Raw genomic sequence first — 20,662 nt, 5'->3', positions numbered from 1 at the left:
AATCCTGAACAAGAAAAACAAAACTGGAGGCATCATGATTCCGGATTCCAAGCTATATTACAAAGTTGCAGTCATAAAGACAGTATGGTACTGGCGTAAAAACAGACACATAGATCAATGGGACAGAAGAGAAAACCCAGAAACGGACCCACAACTATATGGCCAACTAATCTCTGACAAAGCAGGAAAGACTATCCAATGGAAAAAAAGACAGTCTCTTCAACAAATGGTGTTGGAAAAACTGGACAGCGACATACAGAAGAATGAAACTGGGCCACTTTCTTATACCATACACAAAAATAAACTCAAAATGGATGACAGACTTAAATGTGAGACAGGAAACCATCAAAATCCTAGAGGAAAAAGCAGGCAAAAACCTCTTTGACCTCAGCCACAGCAACTTCTTACTAGACACGTTGCTGAAGGCAATGGAAACAAAAGCAAACATGAACTATTGGGACTTCATTAAGATAAAAAACTTCTGCACAGCAAAGGAAACAATCAACAGAACTAAAAGGCAGCCTACGGGAGGGGAGAAGATATTTGCGAACAGCATGACACAGGGTGAGTATCCAAAATCTATGAAGAACTTATCAAACTCAACACGCAAAAAACAAATAACCCAGTTTAAGAAGGGGGCAGAAGACATGAATAGACACTTTGCCAAAGAAGACATCCAGATGGCCAACAGACACATGAAAAGATGCTCAACATCACTCACCATCAGGGAACTACAAATCGAAACCACAGTGAGATGCCACCTCACATTGATCAGAATAGCCAAAATTAACAACACAAGAAACAACAGGTGTTGGTGAGGATGAGGAGAAAAGGGAACCTTCCTGCACTATTGGTGGGAATGCAAACTGGTGCAGCCACTCTGGGGAACAGTATGGAGGTTCCTCAAGAAATTGAAAATAGAACTACCCTATGACCCAGCAGTTGCACTATTAGGTGTTTACCCAAAGGATACAAAAATACAGATACAAAAGGGTACATGCACCCCAATATTTATAGCAGCATTGTCAACAATAGCCAAACTATGGAGAGAGCCCAAATGTCCATCAACTGATGAATGGATCAAGAAGATGTGGTATATAATGGAATATTATCCAGCTATCAAAAAAGAATGAAATTCTGCCACCTGCAATGATGCAGATGAAGCTAGAATGTATTACGCTAAGTGAAATAAGTCAGTCACAGAAATACAAATACGGTATGACTTCACTCGTGCAGAATTTAAGAAACAAAACAGATGAATATATGGGAAGGGAAAAGGAAGAGGAAAGAGGTTAACAAACCACAAGAGACTCTTAACAACAGAGAACAAACTGAGGGTTGATGGAGGAAGGTGGGTGGGAGACGGGCTAGATGGGTGATGGGTATTAAGGAGGGTACTTGTGATGGGCACTGGGTGTTGTATGTAAGTGATGAATCACTAAATTCTACTCCTGAAACCATTACTGCACTGTATGTTAACTAAAATTGAAATTTAAAACCAGTATCCTTTTTATCATTTTATTATTTTTTAATGTTTATTCTTGAGAGAGAAAGAGACTGTGAGTGGGGGAGGGGCAGAGAGAGAGGGAGACACAGAATCCGAAGCAGACTCCAGGCTCGGAGCTGTCAGCACAGGACCTAATGTGGGGCTCGAACCCACGAACCATGAGATCATGACCTCAGCCAAAGTCAGACGCTTAACCGACTGAGCCACCCGGGTGCCCCCCAAAATATATCTTTTTAAAAAAAAAAAAAAAACAAACAGGTTTGGGAGGAAGCCTGTGAGCATCTGTCTAATCAAGTTTGGTATCTTCTTGTGCCAAAAGATGAACCTATGTGATTGGAAATTTTAATAAACACAGGAAAAGAAAAAAACATGGTACCTGGAACTTCGCAGAATCAGGTTGTCTTAGGGGAAACAAATATATTTATTTGAATAGAAATAGCTAACATTTGCTGACTGATTGCCGTATGCTAGATGCTGTGCTTAAGGGCCAAAGTAAGGTTGGCTCTTCCAATCCTGCACAACCACATTTGGGGGTAAGAATATTATCTTTATTATTTTTACTTGCAGCAAGAATTACTATCAAATGCCACTCACTGGGCGAGAGACCTTTGTGGTGTTAGTAAAAAACCTGCCCCTCATGCAGCACACTATCTACACTTGTGAGTTCATAGACCAGCCAGTGAAGGTAAGAATATTATTCCCCCCCAGATTGCAGAGGAGGAAATTGAGGAACAGAGAGATTAAATAACGTGCCTGAGGTCACGCAGTCAGTGACAGAGAAAGGGCAGGAACTCAGGTCTCTCAAAACTGTAAAACTTTTTTGCAACTTTTAAAAACTCCTGTTTACGTTCAAGTAGAACATACAGAGAGCAGTGTGGACAAATCTGAAGTGTACAACTCAACAAGTTGTTACCACCACTCATTATCAAGATAAAGAACATTCCCAGCATCCCAGAAAATTCCGTGGTGCCTTCTCCCAAGTCAGTATCTGCCCCCGAAAGGTAACAATATTCCAAGATCTATGCCCATACACATGTCTGGCTCACTCTGAACCTGCAGTCTTAGCCACTATGAGGCTTCTCTCCAGACTTCTAATTAGTTCCTATCGTCATTTACAATAAATCCCTCTGCCGTCAAAGTTCACTCCTTTATGACATTAAGGTAAACCGTAATACAAAGAAGGCAATGAATACGGGGAGATGTGTCTGGGCACTGAAATACCCTGACTTGAGACACATTGTTTTCAAAAAACTTTTTATTTTTAATTTTTTTAATGTTTACTTATCTTTGAGAGAGAGAGAGAGAGAGAGAGAGAGAGAGAGAGAGAGGGAGAATGAGTGGGGGAGGGGCAGAGAGAGAAGGAGACACAGAATCCAAAGCAGACTCCAGGCTCTGAGCTGTCAGCACAGAGCTGGATGCAGGGCTCGAACTCAGGAACCGTGAGATCATGACCTGAGCCAAAGTCGGCTGCTTAACCGACTGGGCCACCCGTGGGAGGGGCCCTCAAAAATTTCTGAAAGAAATAAAATTTTACTAAGCAATTCTAAGACGAGATGATGCTGAGCATTGTCCGTTTCCCCCCCCCAAATCCTCTTTCCGCCGTGGTCTGCACCCCAGAAAGTTGACCTCTGCGGCGGCATTAACTTGGACCCTTGCCCTCCAGCTGTGCTCAACCAGTGGGAGGTGCCCCCGGGCGACTTCGCAGTCAGGCCTCCTCTCCCGGTACCAAAGGCCACACCCTCTATCACAGAGGCCTCTGCTACTGTTCTTCCAGTCCTAGTATCGGCCCCGTCAGCCTGGGGTGGCAAAGGCTTCCCTCTGGTGCCAATGTCAGGTGTTTGATCACCCCTTGCTGGTTTCCCTAAACTCTACACAAAAACAGTCTTTTTATTACATCTTCTTCAATAACTGCTTTCCGGTGTATTCCCTATTTCCCACCACGACCGTGACTGATCCAGAGATATGTCTAAAAATTAGGAGTGGAGGACAGACTGACCCATCTGTGGGCTGTGCTTTGACAACTGAAACGTAGGGCGTCCAGTTGAAAAGCTTAATAAGCCTGCAAAGCGTGGAGGCGGGATGGGAAAGATCTGTACGGAATGATTTGTCCCTCTCATTTCAGGGTCCGGAAAAATCTTGAATCCATAAATATAGAAAGACAAAATAGAGGGCAAAAGTGCCTTAGACCTAAAAACTTTAGGCTGATAAAGTAAGGAAGGAAAAGACCAAGTATTGTTTAGGAACATAGACAAGTCTTTCATGAACCGCCCCCAACCCGCAAAAGAGGCACAGCTAAAACTGTATAGAGAACAAAGGAAAAAAGCCCGGGGCACCTGGGTGGCTCAGTCAGTTAAGCATCTGACTCTAGGTTTCTGTTCAGGTCATGATCTCATGGTTCATGAGTTCAAGCCCCGCATCGGGCTCTGTGCTGACAGTGCAGAGCCTGCTGGGTATTCTCTCTCTCCCTCTCTCTCTGCCCCTCCCCTGCTCCCTCTCACTCTCTCTCTCTCTCAAAATAAATAAACTTAATTTTTTTTTTTTTACTTAAAAAATAGAAAGAAGAAAAAAAGCCCTTCATGCAGCACTTCTGCCTCCGGCCCCCAGCAAACCTCCAAGGAGACAGGAGAAGCAAACAGTACCACAGACTGCAAAAACAAACAGGACTTTATTTTCTTATCAACATTTCCCACATGGCCTGGCATCTCTCAGGCTCTAGGTTACAAAATGCAACGAGGGAGATGTGCTCCTAAGAGGCTTACGCATTATCGTAAAACCCCGGTGTTGAATGAAAGACAAATACAGGCAAAACGCAAAACCAATTTTCCCCCCAGTGAAAGTCTTGGGGGGAGAGCAGAAGCACCAAAGGAAATAAGATCTGAAATCGAAGAGGCATCAGCTGGGAGAACCCATTCGCATTTCTTCCCAGGACCACAAGCCAGCCCACCCACAGACCTGCAGGGCTCAGGCTCGGCCTTTCCACAGGTGGTCGACCCAGGGGTGGGCCACATGCAGGGCCGCCGGGGTCCTGGATGCACAGAACGTGCAGCCTTGTGAAGCCCCCAGGAACTACTTCCCAAATCCCTTTTATCGGGTCTCCATTCTTTTTTTTTTTTTAATGTTTATTATTATTTTTTTAATTTTTAAAAATCTTTATTTATTTTTGAGAGAGAGAGTGCAAGCAGGGGAGGAACAGAGAAAAAGGGAGACACAAAATCCAAAGCAGGCTCCAGACTCTGAGCTGTCAGCACAGAGCCTGATGCGGGGCTCGAACCCACAAACCGCGAGATCACGGCCTGAGCTGAGGTCGGAGGCGTCAACCACTGAGCCACCCAGGGGCCCTAGTGTTTATTTATTTTTGAGAGAAGGAGAGAGACAGAGTGTGAGCAGAGGCGGGGGACAGGCAGAGAGAGAGAGGGAGAGACACAGAACTCCAAGTGGGCTCCAGGCTCCGTGCTGTCAGCACAGAGCCCGACGCGGGGCTCGGAATCATGAACCGTGAGATCGTGACCTGGGCCGAAGTTAAGACACTTAGCTGACTGAGCCACCCGGATGCCCCTTGGGTCTCCACTCTTATAAACTGTCTCTATCATACAGCTTCCCTTGAAACCAGGGTCTTCTCTTACCCGGCATTCCTGATTTTCACATCTTGAACATTTACTTGATGGACATCCGGGTTTGTAAGCAAGCACAGTCTGGCGACAATTACTATTGTTTCTGGACAACCTCCTTGACTATCGTCATTTCCTTCCCTTTTCCGGTTGGCCCTTCTGCTTGCTATCGCCCTAAAAGTCAACTCTGTGTTCCTTTATAGTTAACTGGCCTTATTTGTAAAATACAGCCTGTACTTGTACTTTGAAATCAACCTTAAATCAATAAGTAATTAAATCGATACGTGAAATCCTTAACACATCTGCAAACATGCTGAACTCTAACAGATCTTGCTCGCTGCTTCCCTCACTTAAATTATCTCGCAATGTCACAGAAGGAACCGTCCCAGATCAGAGAATTTCCCCAGTTGATCAAGGGTTAAATACCAGAATTCCTATTTTTTTGCTCGTTTGTTTGTTTGAGTGATCTGTGGGAAGCTTTCAGAATGTCTTGTAGAAATGCACAACGTGGGGCACCTGGGTGGCTCAGGTCATGATCTGGAGGTTTCGTGAGTTTGAGCCCCGCGTCGGGCTCTGCGTTGGCAGTGTGGAGCCTGCTTGGGATTCTCTCTCTCTCTCTCTCTCTCTCTCTCTCTCTCTCTCCCTCTCTCTGCTCCTCCCCAACCTGTGCTGTCTCTGTCTCTCTCAAAATAAACAAACTTAAAGACAATCTCTTTAAAACGCATCCCGTGACCCAATCATAAACATCAATCGGCCATGTTCACAAGGATCGATTCTCTGCAATAACGGGGGGTGTCCCATCATTTTTGCCTCCTCCCACCTCCCCTTCTTGGCCCGTGGGTTCTCAGAGGTGTGGGCAACCACGGGCTCCGTTGGAGACTCTTGGGGTAATTTCTCCTCCAATTCTCACGTATCACTTCTCCTCTCTGTGGCACGGCAGCTGCGTGACACCTGCCGCCCCGATGTGCCTCCTGTTCCAAACCTCCTGCTTTCTAATCTCCTCCTTCCCTTTACTAGGATGCTCCTTCCCTCTGCCCCTCCTGGGTCTTACCCTTCACACAGGGTGCCAGTCCCTTCTAGATCACATCCTCCATTAGCACCCTTGTCTCCTGACCCACACATCACTCCTCGGGCGCTTGGCTACTCTCCACCATTTCCCTTGCTTCGTTCTCCTCGGGCTCTGCTTTTACACTACCCAAAAACCTTTCCTGAGTGTGCTCTCAGGCAGCTTCAGGCTCCAGAAGGATGTTTCAGGGTATTGATTTTCTAAGGTCCATTAGCTTTTTTCCTGACAAAACGATGTGTAATTAAGGAACGCCACCTAGATCGCATGAAAAGGCTGAACTCTCAAAATCCATCTCGCTCCATTCCGTCCAGGAGGGGCCTGGGCTTGGACAGAATCCGGAGAGGACGGTTTCTAAGGCTACCGGTTATTTACCGTCACCACCTTCCAAAGCCACGAGGGGGCAGAGCGGGACAGGCCGCCTGTTGGTACAGTGTTTCCCTCAGTAGCTCCCCCAACGCGAGGCCACACAGCAAACCCAGCGCAGGTGGGTGCCATCAGCACTGTCACCAGCCGCCTCCGAAATCACGGAGGAGGCCAAAGACAAACCCACACATTAGGTGGCCTCCATAATTCCCCAGAATGCCCAAGCATAATACAGCACCCTCCCCGCTAACTGCATCCACCACATTTTTTTTCTTTTAAACCAGAGAGGTGAAACTCACATTCTGCCAAGCGGAGGTCTTTATATTCATATTTTTGGCTGGAAATATTTTTGTTTGGCAAGAGCAAGAAGAGATTCCTTTTGCAAAGGAAATGAGCATTTTGATGGCTGGGGTGAGTCAAGAACAAAAGACTGCAACACTCCACAGTTATGTTTAGTAATGCTCTGCTGAAACGCTTTCCCTAAATCTAAGTTCATTTGTGCAGCTTCTAAGCAGAACTGTCTTTAAGGGTTAAGGCTATTTCCTATTTCAAAAAAAGTTACAACAATGCCATTAGAGGAAAGGTATTAATATGCGGGTTGTTTTTGGCTAAATACGCTTCACAGAGTATGCTATGTGCAGGCTTTCTAAAGTCAATTAGCTTTCTGATGTTAATTTCAAAAGCTTATATTTTGAAATAAACCCTAGGAATGGAACGCCAACGGACACCAAGATGTTTTAGGTGTTAAAGCCAATTTGAAGATAGCTTTCCAATAAAAGGAGACCCATGGAATAATACCTCGGATTGGGGCTAACACTGATCTTCAAACAATACAGCAAGTGTGCGTTTTTTGTATTCTATTTATGATTTTTTCTTAAGATCATGACAATTTAGTGGACACAAAAAAATCAATACACCGAAAGCCTTTCAGTCCACAACGAGCAACAAAAACACTATCTTTCTAAAATAAATAAACATTAAACAACTTTTCTTAAGTCTTTACTTTAAAAGAAATCAAATGGACCCAGGAGAGTCCACAGTGGTTGAACATCAGGATGGACCAGTTGCACAAAATTCTCAGTCAATTCATCCCAAATGTTAATGGGGACTCAACACTTTCTCCGAAAAACTACAATCTATTCAACAACATAGTATTTTAAAATAATCAACATTTTAATATTCTTAACTTAAAGATGGGAGCCGGGGTAGGGGCTGCTTACTTTGTACAATCGTTCTCCAAATGTGACCTCTGGGGGTCCCCGTGGCCCTTTGCCAGGGATCTGCAGATCAAAACTCTTTTCGTTACAATAGTAACACCCTGTTTGCCTTTCTCCTTGTGTTCCCATCTGCAACAATGGTGCAAGCGTCATGGTGGCTGAGACCTTCGGCCCTCAGCATGAATCAAGGTGGTGGCACCAGACTCTGCCAGCAGTCACTGGATCCTTCCCTACTGTGCACTCAGCAGAAAGGGGGGAAAGTCGGTTTCACTAATACTGTGCTTGACAAAGCCATAAAACGTATTCACATTCTTTTTGTTTTTAATTTTTAAATGTTTATTTATTTTTGAGATGGAGACAGAGCATGAGCAGGGGAGCGGCAGAGAGAGAGGGAGACGCAGAATCCGAAGCAGGCTCCCGGCGCTGAGCTGTCAGCACAGAGCCCGACGCGGGGCTCAAACTCATGAACTGTGAGATCATGACCTGAGCCGAGGTCGGACGCCCCACCGCCTGAGCCACCCAGGTGCCCCCCTGTATTCACATTCTTACATTTTAACACTTGAACACACGTCCTCTTGGTATTTTCTGCGACGCAATGGGACGCAGGCATAAGAAGTGCGGCCACACAAAGTGACAGTTGTCTCGGGGAAAAAGCACAGCCACAACTGTCTGAGTGGTGAACAGGAAGGAGTAGCCAGTTTTTTCAATAGCTTGTGTTTCCATGTGAAAGAATGACTAACGATAAACTATGGTTATTGACACGTAGGAGTCTGACAAACGTTTTCTCAAAATTAAACAAAGCAAGCCTGTTGCTCCAAGGAAAACCACGGATGGTTTCTGCTGCCAATGATAAAATCTGAACTATGAAGTGAAAATCAGAATTTTAGAAAACTCGTATCCGGCCACCATGAACTTCACAGCTTCCTACCACTTAAAAACTCTTCTGATGATATTCCTGGGGTGAAACATGTCAACATTTGGAAGATCTACGTCACTCACTACACCTACCGGTGTTTTCCAAGTGACCAATGTGTGATGTTACAGGAGTATGTGTGGGTAAAAAAAATAAAATCCACCCAGCGTGCAGGACAGACGGATGCATCATAATGGAAGAGTACAAAAGTTCACTGATGTTTCAGATTTAACACCACAACTCACCTCTAAGAAACCAATGCTTGTTGAGTTTGGGCGGAGTATCAAAAAAGAACACTCATAACGATCTTAAATGGGTATTAAAATATTCCCCCACTTTGAGCAGCCTCCACGCAGTTAGTTCTTCTGGTGTTTACCATCGTAACTTTAATAAAACTACACTTCAGTTTTGACAGATTATCTTTAGACAGTTCTACTGACCCATGAAACGAGATACTCCGCATGGTCATTCAGCCCTCTTCCCACCCCCAACCCCTCTTCTCATTCTTGGGTCTTTGCTACCTTGACCTTTCATAGCTACCTTTCTAACTATGAGAAAACGGACGTACAGCTCTAGTTCCTGATCTATGCCTCCTTGTTATGAACCATAAAGGGACCACCTCACGCTGGCTTCTACTTCTCTTCCCCAGTTTCACCTCCTGATTTTGGTCAGCCATACGATGTTGACGTCAAGGTTTACGGCATTTTGGTTTTATTCTGAACTTCACCACGAGGCTTCTGCGTTGGTCTCCCTACCACCCTAAAAACTGTTCAACTTCAAACAGAACACTTACGTAAGTTCTGTGCACCGCAAGACCCAGCTGTGTGATGTGACCGCAGAAAAGCAAATGTGATTCTATGTCATGAAATCCCTCTGGTCAGAGGAGAAGGACTCAAACGTAAAGGGACAATGGATTTTCTACTTGTTACTTCTGAATTGGCTAGACCAGTGCAGCTGGTAGGTCATTCTGTTTCGATGGAAATGTTCCGTGTCTGTGCTATTCAATACTAGCTTACTAGCGCATGAACGTGGCTGGTGACTGAGGACCGTTATTAATATTATTCCATCTGAATTACTTTAAATATCAACAACCACACGCTGCTAGCGACTACTATACTGGAGAGTACAGCACCCGGCCACACTATGGCAGTGTTTCCCTCTCTCTCAGCATCTGAGGCTTATCCACCATTACTGAGCCCCTGCAGTAAAAGCCCCTCCGTTTCTTGGGAGACCACGATGTGCAGGCACTATGATAGCTGTTCTTTAAACAGAACCTCTGGGGGCGCCTGGGTGGCTCAGTCGGTTAGGCGTCCGACTTCGGCTCAGGTCACGATCTCGCGGTCTGTGAGTTCGAGCCCCGCGTCGGGCCCTGGGCTGACGGCTCAGAGCCTGGAGCCTGCTTCCGATTCTGTGTCTCCCTCTCTCTCTGCCCCTCCCCCGTTCATGCTCTGTCTCTGTCTCAAAAATAAATAAACGTAAAAAAATTTTTAAAAAATAAAAAAAAAAAATCAACAGCACCTCTGATCTTCCCAAGGCCATGCAAGGGAGATGCTATCACCCTTTTAGCAGATGACAAACCACAATTCCTGGAGTGAGGTCGCCCAGCCGGCACTCCTAGCTGAGCTAAGAGTAGAGAAACTTCCGCTCTGCCGATGCTCCCTCCATGATGTTATTATCGGCACCAGATACTCTGTGGTAGAATTAAGAAGCCCCAGCCCCGTTCTGGAGGCACCGTGCTAAGCCAGACAGTAGTTACTCTCTGGGTCTGCTAAAAATGATTTCATGAACTTGAGGTAGTGCTCATTTTCATTGCTCCTATGCAAACAGGGTCTGTATGCTAATTAGCAACGATGTGCTCTAGTAAGACTGAGGAGATAAAAAAATTCTTTAATGCAGGTAACTTTGGGTGCCTGGGTGGCTCAGTCGTTAAGCACTGACTTCGGCTCAGGTCACGATCTCATAATTCATGAGTTCGAGTCCCACGTCGGGTAGAGCACAAGCCCCACTTTGGGTAAAACGCAAGCCCTGTTTCTCTCTCTTTCTCTCTGTCCCTCCTGGGATTCTCTCTCTCTGCCCCTCCTTACTCACTTATGCTCTCTTTCTCACAGTAAATAAATAATAAAATTACAATTAATTAAAATAAAATAAAATAAAATAAAATAAAATAAAATAAAATAAAATAAAATAAAATAAAATGCAGCTATCTTTAACTTACCTCCTTTTGATAGGCCAGTCCAGCCTCATAGAGTTTAATAAAGAGGTACTGAGTCCACTTGTAGTAATCTGGCAAACATGTAGTTATTTCCTGCCAAAGAGGAGGAAAAATCAGTCACAGGCCATTGTAAACCTTCCCCCTCACATCAGTATCAACAGATGCGTTGGCCTCGCGATTCAATTTTGAAAAGCGATCACACCGCAAAAATATTTACCAACTTACATATTTTCTACCAATTCGTAAAGTGAGGGAAGACGCAATTCATTCTGGAAAGAAAGGAGTTGCTGAAACGCCACCCCTACCTTTCCCAGGGTCAGTTTAATGAAAAGAAACTGACAGTTTCTGCACACCTCTCCCCCCATCCATGCAAGTAACAGATGAATTACACTGTATGAAATTGGGTATCACCATTTTTGTCAGCACGTATTTTGGGAATCGTGATGCTAATTCGTGAACATAGTTCATTTTAAAAGCAATCACAGAATTCAAGACGAATATCTGCCTGCTTCAGTAGGACGCTCATTTGAAAACAAATCTTGTGTTTCTACGTATAACTGGGACCTGGAAGCTCCTTCAGACTCATTTATATTCCGTGACTCAGGCTGTTGCCTGGTTTAGGAAGACCCATTAAAATCATTATTAGAAATTAAACTTAGTGAGAAATCACCTGGCTTGTATTTCCAAGCCTAAATCCGAGGTTCCAAAAATCTGTTTTCTGCCCTGAGAACACATTTGCTATAGAATCTTTAAAAATAAGTTACTGATTAACCAAGCTCTATGTTGATAAATTCAAGTAAGCGTAAAACCCTTACACTATACCACATTGTTTCTTTTCTAGTGCTCTTGAACTTCAAGAAAATAGCTAACATAGAAATGAATGCAGGGTAGGGCCAAATCGTTCCATTTGGGATGGACTACTGATACAAGGCATACTTCTATCAAAAGTGCATATAACTCCATCTTTCTTTGAATGAATGAATGAATGAATGAAGAGAGAGTTGAAAACTCAGGATGGGAGGGCCAGTGTGACAGGAACCCGGCAAGGTGTCAGCTAATCTCCTGGAACCCCCAATGGGCTATTTTTTCTCATGTAAGATTCCTGGGTCCTTTTATGTGCTAAAATAGCACAGTAAACTCTGAGAAAACAAGGAATTCAACTCTGATCACTCCTCCACTCCCAGTTGCAAGGCAGGTAGTGAATAACCCACTGGTGTAACGGCTTTGCTCACACTAGAGCTGTCCCCTGGTGGGCTGGCCCCATGCCATGCCAAGGCTGTGACCCACACAATACAGTCCCGAGGCCCTAGGACATCAGGTCTGCAGGGACATCATGCACAAAGCACTCTGCCAACTCCAGAATGGGACCAGCACACTATGGGAGGGCTTGTTCCCCCAAACCTCCAAATTCATCTGATATTTTATTATCGTTTGTCCACCCCGCCACCTGCCCACCCCAGACCTTGCAGGCGTGGCACACACCACCCATTTTCCAGATAAGCCACCTAAGAACTCCCATTTTCTAACAAAACCCAGGGCAGGAGCAATGTTCTAGTACGTTTCATTTTGCTCAGGTTGAGGCATCCCCAAAGCACTGTTGAATGAAAAATAAACTACACAGACGCCAAGAACGCTTGCGTGCTGAATCAAATTTGTATCCCTCATGTAGGTTTCACAAATTAAATTCAAATCACAATGGTCCACAAGATGAACTGGGGCAGGGGGCGGGTGGGGGGTGGGGGAACTGGGTACAAATACTCCCAGACCTTGTTACTGTGAACGTCTTTTAAAATTCTTATCCATTAGTTTAAGGAAAGACATAAAGCAAATGTGACCAAGATAATGACAACTGTTACACTGAGGGAAAGACAGTTCTCTTTTCTCTATTAATTAATTAGTTAATTAATTAGGGGAGAGTGGAAGCAGGGGAGGGGCTGAAAGAGGGGGACAGAAGATCCGAACCTGGCTCTGGGCTGACAGCAGTGAGCCGGATGTGGGGATCAAACTCATGAACCGTGAGATCATGACCTGAGCCGAAGTCGGACACTCAACTGCCTAAACTACCCAGACACCCCTCTATTTTTCTATACATTTAAGTTTTTCATAATAGAATATCAAAATACTTCAAACGAATATATATACATATACATGTGTATGTACATGTGTTATGTTCTCAGCCCCTGAATCTGCCTCCATGTTGAGAGAAAAATTAAACAGCAATGGAACATCATTATTATCTTCATCTTGATTTATGGTTTTGAAAATTACTTTTACTAGAAAAAAAGACAATAGATCCAGTCGGGGAAAAAAAAAAAAAAAGATCACTATCCAACCAAGCACTAGCCTTTCAGTCAGACGAGTAACGCAAGGCGCGTTCTCAGAAATGAGGGAAGGTGAGGCGAGGTGAGGCGAGGGATAAGGGACTCTGGGCCCCCTTCTTGCGCCCTTGGCCTCAAACTTGGCTCTGATCCATTGTATTTATATTGGGTTTCTGCGCATATTGTTTGAAAAACAAGTAACGTCAGCTGCTAAGAGTACAGCTTGAAAACCACTGCTCCAAGGACCATAATCCACTCCCGACAGTTGGATTTCAACACGTGTTCACCTCGTTCCCACTGTCCCCCCGCGTCGCCTGCCCAGAGGAGATCCTGAGGACAGGATATGCCCTCCTGCCCGTTTACTCCCATCTGCTGCCCACAGGGCCCAGCCGGCACCTTCAATAGCATGCACTCTGCTCATGAAGAGACGCCCGAACTAGCACTCACCAGGCTTCCCCAGAAGCCAGGCCCGTGAGAACCACAAACATGCTGAACCCGGCTCAGAAACACATTTCCTGAGGGGCGCCGGGGTGGCTCAGCCCGTGAAGCGTCCGACTTCGGCTCAGGTCAAGATCTCGCGGTTCATGAGTTCGAGGCCCACGTCGGGCTCTGTGTTCACAGCTCAGAGCCTGGAGCCTGCTTGGGATTCTGTGTCTCCCTCTCTCTCTGCCCCTCCCTCACTCGTGCTCTGTCTCTCTCTCAAAACTAAATATAAGAAGGAAAAAAAAAAAAAAAACAAGAAGAGAAATGCATTTCCCAAAAAAGTCACAGAACCCTTCTGGAACCTTTCTTGATTTGCTAATTTAAAAGACCCCCTCCCCCCCAAATCCCAATAACTATTTCTGGGTGTCTGATGCCTCATCTCAGTGAAAATCATCAAAGACATCTTGATGGAATTAAACCGCTTTAAAAACTTTGGCCAACTGGCTAGAAATTTCATGTTTGGGGAACTATTTACTTAAATCCCACTCCTGCAGACAAAGGTCTTTGGGGGGAGGGGTCGGAGTTCAAGGGGATATAAAAGTCGACACCTTTACGTAGATCTATGTGGGGTTCGGCTGGATTGCAGTTGTTAACAGCCCTTGCTTCCTTCCTTCTCCCAAGAAAAGAGTTGTCAACACAGACCATCCTCTCCCCAGGGACATCTGATAATGCCTGGAAACATCTCTGGCACTACTCTAGTGTGGTGGCAGGACCCTACAATGCACAAGACGGTCCCCAGAACAAAAACTTATTTAGCTCAGAAGGTCACCGGTACCAAGGGGAGAAACCCTGTGCAGGCAGATGAAGAGACAGTGAACAAAAGCAACTCTCTACTGGGCATTCCAGAAAGAGCCCTAAAAGTGGAAACAAAGTAAATTAACTTGGCTTGCCCTCTCCAGCTGGTGGGAGCGCATCTCTGTGAAGTACGTCTCTCAGGTACACCGGAATTATGTGGTGGGACCCAACTCCCCACCCTTCTACCAACTCCAAGACCAACAGGCAGAGAGACCTATCAAGTCTGCAACCCCGCTCTGTATGCAAAGTGCTACTCACCGAGAAACGAGTGATTGATTCTGCGATCTAAATTTGAAATCACATGGTATGCCTCCAAGTAGTTTTCTGACTTGGCAAATCTCACGTAATGACTTCACGTAATAAATTTCCTCTTTTGAAATTGGAGAGGCAGACAGTTTTTCTTGATACAACATCAGTTTACCCCCTCCCACGAGACAGTTGCTGAATAGATAAGAGTTTAAATAAACGTCTGTTGGAATCTGGCCCCCCTCCAGGCCCAGCGTTGCCAGTGACCCCAAGGGGGAGCCCTGTGTCCGTGGGCCTGTCAACCATAGATGCCCGCAAGCTGGGGGGGGCGGTGCCAACCTGGTAAAAAACTCCCCCCCCCCCCGACGTGAGACCACCTGAGAGGTCAAGCGAAGGATGTTCACCGTGTTCCAAGCCCCTTTTCGTTCCCCTGCTTTCCTCTGCCCTGTTTTCCAAACAAGCCAACACCCATGTTGCTGTAAACTCGTTTTTATAACAAAACCAAGTAATTCAAAGTTATAGCTCCAAAAACAGCTGCAATTCAACCGTACTCCACGTAGATCTACATAAAGGTGTTGACTTTTATTTCCCCCCGAACTCCAGAAAGCACAATCTAGCTGTCAGGAGACTAAATTTATGAATCGAGGATCTCAACTGGACTCATTCCTCCATGCTGCAATTTTCCATTTTACGATACCGGGTTTTTAGCATTAAAGTATTTTGCACACTCACGGCAAAACAGAGAGCCCAGTGCAGGAGGTGTGCTCCCTCAGAACACAGGTGAGGCTCCGAACATCATCCTTTGGGGCGCCTGGGTGGCTCAGTCGGTTAAGTGTCTGACTTCAGCTCAGGTCAAGATCTCACGGTTCCTGAGTTCAAGGCCCGCGTCGGGCGCTATGCTGACAGCTCGGAGCCTGGAGCCTGCTTCGGATTCTGTGTCTCCCTCTCTCTCTGCCCCTCCCCTGCTCGCACTCGGTCTCTCTTTCTCTCTCTCTCTCTCTCTCTCGAAAAAAAAATAAATAAATAAGTAAACATGAAAAAAAATAAAAAAAAAAAAAAGCAAACATCATCCTTTGAGGCCTGCCTCCCATAGCTCACAAGGCACACGAGTTAATAACAAAATCGGCCTTGCCAGGAGCTCCTGTTACACAGTGATTTAGCCATGACGAAGCCTAAGAAGACTGGGCCTACTTTCCTGTCTGTTCGTGACATACACCAGCTTTTGGTCTGTAAAGGAAGAATCCGGGCAGTCAGTCACCTTCCATGTACCTCACGGAAGGTCTCCTCAGGCTTATGCTGCTCACAAGTAGAGTCTGAGAGAGCCTGATCTACGGGAAAGACGTACCACTTGGAAGCCAACCGACTCGGGTTCGAGTCCTCATATCGACATTAGCTTTGTGACTCTAGCCAGGTGTCCCCGTCGAGAACACTGGGGTAACGGATCCCACCTGAGAGGACAAACGCAGTAATGTTTGCGGAGCGCGTGCTGGCCACGTGGGTGAGGTGGCCGATGCCACGTCCCTTGGCTTGGCCCAGGGCGTGTCGTGGAGCAGTGAGACTGGCCTCGTTATCACACACTCAGAGGCGGGGGCCGCTGGGACAAGGCGAAAGGGAGAGCGGAGGACCTAAGTCACTGTCACTCACCATCGCTATCCCTTCCCAAATATCGGCCTTGTGACTAAAAAGAGGTGGCCTTTAAGAGGGGAAGGGCCAACACATGACCAGATGGAGTACTCTGCACGCGGCCGTTCCGTCACCTCTCGGGCACACCCACCCCAGGCAGGGAGAGCCAGATAGGTCACCTCCCCAACGCCCCTCTGCTCCAGCAGGGTGTACTTGGGTCTCTGTTCCTTGGTCCCTTGGCGTCCCTGACAGGCATCGGTCCCAGATCACAGAACAGCTGACATCACGCAAAGCCATCATGCATCGTCTGCCTTGCAACCTCACCTTATTCAGGGTAGCTATCAGGATCCAACCAATGACACAAAAACCTAAGGCGGCATGTTCGTCCGACGTTTGGCGGCCACGTACGCTGGTAAGAAAGGCAAGCAACCACCACGTGTCACGCTTTCCAGCGACAAGGCATTTGCCACCTCTCCCCGGTCTGTGGGCCTCCTGCCTTCCAAACAATGAAGGCTGGAAATGGAGGAGAGAGGGGCCCACGGCCCTTTTGAAAGACTGATCTTTCCTACCAGGCATTTTTGACCTCTGGTCCTTATTGCAACGGAGCCAAGGGAAATGTATGGTAATGACCTCGTCTTTTTTATTCCTTCTCTGTTTCTCCAGTTCTAGAGGGAAGGGGTTCTGAAAGTATAGCATAGCTCAAAGGCCAGAGAAGCCAGCCTCAGGATTCACATTGTGCAGCTTAAGACAAAAAAAAAAAAAAAATCCAGGCTGTATTAGATGTTCCTCACTGGTGCTGGTTCAAGGCTCCAGTCCACAGTTCCGTGCACCTGCCGTGCTGGCAAAAGGAAGAGGGGGGAAATCTGCCCGAGTGGGACATTAACAGCCACCCCTGTATTAAGTCCACCAAACTTAGCACTGGTTCTTGAACTTGGCGGCACCGTGGGAAGGAGCAGTAGCAGCTCCTGGTGCCTGGGTCCCACCCCTGCCCCGGAAACTTCACGTGCAGCCGGAGTTGAGAATCCCCGCAAAGAGGTTCCCCCCACCCCCAACACATCTCCCTCCAAAATGCTGCATGAGAGACAGGATCTAGTCCTGCCTTCCTGTCTTCACAGAATTTAATCAAGCTTTGACGGGAGCCAAGGGCACAATCGAGTCAATAGGAGATTTCTTTTTTTTTTTTTTATGTTTACTATTTATTTTTGAGAGAGAGAGAGAGAGAGAGAGTGGGAGCAGAGGAGGGGCAGAGTGAGAGAGGGAGACAAGGAATCCCAAGCAGGCCCCAAGCTGTCAGCACAGAGCCCGACGTGGGGCTCGAACCCACAAACTATGAGATCATGACCTGAGCTGAAGTCGGATGCTTAACTGACTGCTGACACACCCAGGTGCCCCTGGATAGGTGATTTCTAGCAAGGTCTCCAGTGTCCTTTTCTAAGAGGGATCTCTCCACCCGCCTGCCTGGATGCCCGTCCTGCCCACAGCAGATACCCTCCGTTCTCAGTCAGTCCTTGCCCTCTCTGCCTTCCCAAGACAGACACAGTCGGGACACAATAAGAAGTGACCACCTGAAACCCGCCTTTGTGACAACAGGTACGGCAACCAGATTGGGTAACTAGCTGTGCTCAATGGTCGGCTGCTTAAAAACACGTCGGACTCAGGGTGCCTCGGTGGCTTAGTCGGTTAAGCGTCTGACTTCAGCTCAGGTCATGATCTCGTGGTTCGTGAGTTCAAGCCCCGCGTCCAGCTCTGTGCTGACAGCTCGGAGCCTGGAGCCTGCTTTGGATTCTGTGTCTCCCTCTCTCTCTGCCTCTCCCATGCTCATGCTCTGTCTCTCTCTGTCTCTCAATAATAAATAAACGTTAAAAAAGAAATTAAAAAAAAAAGAAATGTTAAAAACATGTCGGACTTTCTGACAGCTCACTTCTCTGCCCGGAGGAGAAACGCTTCTAGGAAGAAAGGCTGTGCCAAGCCAACAAGGGGAAGAGAGTGACAAGGAAGGTGCCTAAGGCCTCGCTTAGATGCTTCTAACAGGGACCTCAGGCAGGAGCGGGGCAGAGAAAGCGGATTCAGATGGCACAGCACAGCCCCGGCCGGGGGGGTGGGGTCTTAGCACGTGACAGGACACGTCTGTGCACAGCTCTGCGCTCCCCACACTGGTCTTTCCCCCCCTCTCATCTCACTCCCCACGGCAGCTCTCTGAGGCGGGCGCTGTGCACGCTAGTTTACACACTCGGCCAGGGCAGGGGGCCGGGGCGGGGGCGGGGGGGGGACTGCCCAACTTGGTGGGGGGCGTGCAGAAGGGAAACCGAAACCCAGGCCTCTCGACTCAGAGGGACATCAGGGAGTGAAACGGCACCTTGAAAAGTACACCCTGGCCTGCCTGGCTGTGCCTGGACGGACTCGAACACGCGCTCCCAGGAGGTCTGGGTAAAAGGGAGCGGAATGAGGGAATACGGAAGGAATCACATCAAGGAATCGGGGTGACTGTCCTTTCAGGAGTAACAACAGCGGGCAAGCATTTCCCTGGCCCTGACGGAGTACTGGGACTCGGTCTGGGCCGTTCAGGAGCCCGTCGTTCGGTTCTTATTACGATGCCAGGAGTCAGTCTCTCTGGTAATCGCAGCAGGGGCCTGAGCCCCCTATTTCAAACTGCAGTTCGCTCCTGGTCCTCCTGCCTGCCCTTACCCTGTTCTACCTTTTTTCTTTTCATAGCGCTTATGGCCTTTTTTTTTTTTTAATGTTTATTGATTTATTTTGAGAGAGAGAGAGAGAGAGCAAGTGCACAAGCAGGGGGAGGGGCAGAGGGGGGTGGAGACAGAGAATCCCAAGCAGGCTCCACACCATCAGCACAGAGTCCGACGTGGGGCTTGATCCCGTGAACTGGGAGATCACAACCTGAGCTGAGTCGGATGATTAACTGATTGAGCCACCCTGGAGCCCCCACTTAAGACCTTCTATCATACTTCATTACTTATTTATTATGTTTATCACCCATTTTGTCTCCCTTCCTCCCCTGACCCCCAGTCCACTGGTTTCAAGGTTCCTCTGTGGAACAAAGAGTGTTGTCTTTTTTCCTCCCACTGATGTATTCCAAGTGCCTAGAACACTACCTGGGGCAGTGGATATTTAGTAAGTGGCTGTCGAGTGAGTAAAATAATCATCTTACAGACCAGAGAATGGAGACCCACAGTAACCCGTTTAAGGTGGCGTGGCTACAAGGAGGCAAAATGACGATCCAAACACGGGTCTACGTGACTCAGTATCTGCACTGCTTCAAAAGCTTTCTTCCTCTCAATGTCACCTTGACTTTTTATTTCATGTGTATTTATTATTGAGAGAGAGGGAGACAGAGCGCGAATGGGGAACAGGCAGAGAGAGAGAGGGAGACAGAATCTGAAGGAGGCTCCAGGCCCTAAGCTGTCGGGACAGAGCCCGATATGGGGTTCGAACTCACAAACCGTGAGATCACAACCGAGCCGAAGTCAGACACTCAACCAACTGAGCCACCCAGGCACCCCTCAATGTCACCTTGACTTTTTTAACAAGACATTCGTGACGAGTGTTTTCAAAGCAGGGAGAGCTATATGAACCAAACATGTGCCACATATATTTAAACTTGTGTTATAAATGCTTACATAAGATGTCTTTCTATCTGAATATCTGTACAAGGTTCACTAAAGCTAGAACAAATGAAATGGCTTAAATATTATATCCTTACATAAACTCGATGTAACGTTTAATGACATGAGAATATGATACTTGATACAAAATTGAGTGTATTTTATGGCTCCAATTATATAATGAAAAAAATAAAAAGAATACCAGGGGAAAAAAACGCCAACATAAACAGACATGGGGTTGTCTCAGGATGACACTGACCATGGGTGATTTTCTCAAAACTATAAACAGTTTTCTAAACTTCACCAATTTCAGGGGCGCCTGGGTGGCTCAGTCAGTTAAGCATCCAACTTCGGCTCAGGTCATGATCTCCCAGCTTGTGAGTTCAAGCTCCACATCGGGCTCTGTGCTGACAGCTCAGAGCCTGGAGCCTGCTTCAGATTCTGTGTCTCCCTCTCTCTCTGCCCCTCCCCTGCTTGTGCTCTGTTTCTCTCCCTCTCTCAAAAATAAATATTAAAATAATTTTTTCTTAACTTCACTGATTTCATACAGTGACTGTGTATTACTTAGAATTAGCCTACAGGTTTAAAAAAATGTTTTTTAATCTTTATTTATTTTTGAGAGAGAGAGCACGAACGGGGGAAGGGCAGAGAGCGAGGGAAATACAAAATCCAAAGAAGGCTCCAGCCTCTG

At 46.7% G+C, this 20,662-nt stretch overlaps 1 protein-coding gene across 12 annotated transcripts in view; it reads right to left on the bottom strand.

Annotated features, from left to right (window-relative positions):
- LARS2 (leucyl-tRNA synthetase 2, mitochondrial) overlaps positions 1-20,662 on the bottom strand; it is a 195,581-nt gene that overhangs the window by 99,287 nt on the left and 75,632 nt on the right. For 11 of the 12 annotated variants that reach the window (XM_045049135.1, XM_045049134.1, XM_045049137.1 and 8 more), the window contains one exon: positions 10,890-10,979. In XM_045049135.1, the coding sequence (XP_044905070.1) occupies positions 10,890-10,979 (90 nt within the window). Of the gene's footprint in view, positions 1-7,764; positions 7,995-10,889; positions 10,980-13,651; positions 13,796-20,662 lie in introns of those variants that run through there. The other variant, XM_045049146.1, reaches the window with a different exon arrangement.

This window comes from Felis catus, chromosome A2 (assembly GCF_018350175.1).
Source record: "Felis catus isolate Fca126 chromosome A2, F.catus_Fca126_mat1.0, whole genome shotgun sequence".
Lineage (NCBI taxonomy): Eukaryota > Metazoa > Chordata > Mammalia > Carnivora > Felidae > Felis > Felis catus.
The sequence above is the reverse complement of the archived record's forward strand: the minus strand, read 5'-3'. Positions and strand labels throughout refer to the sequence as shown.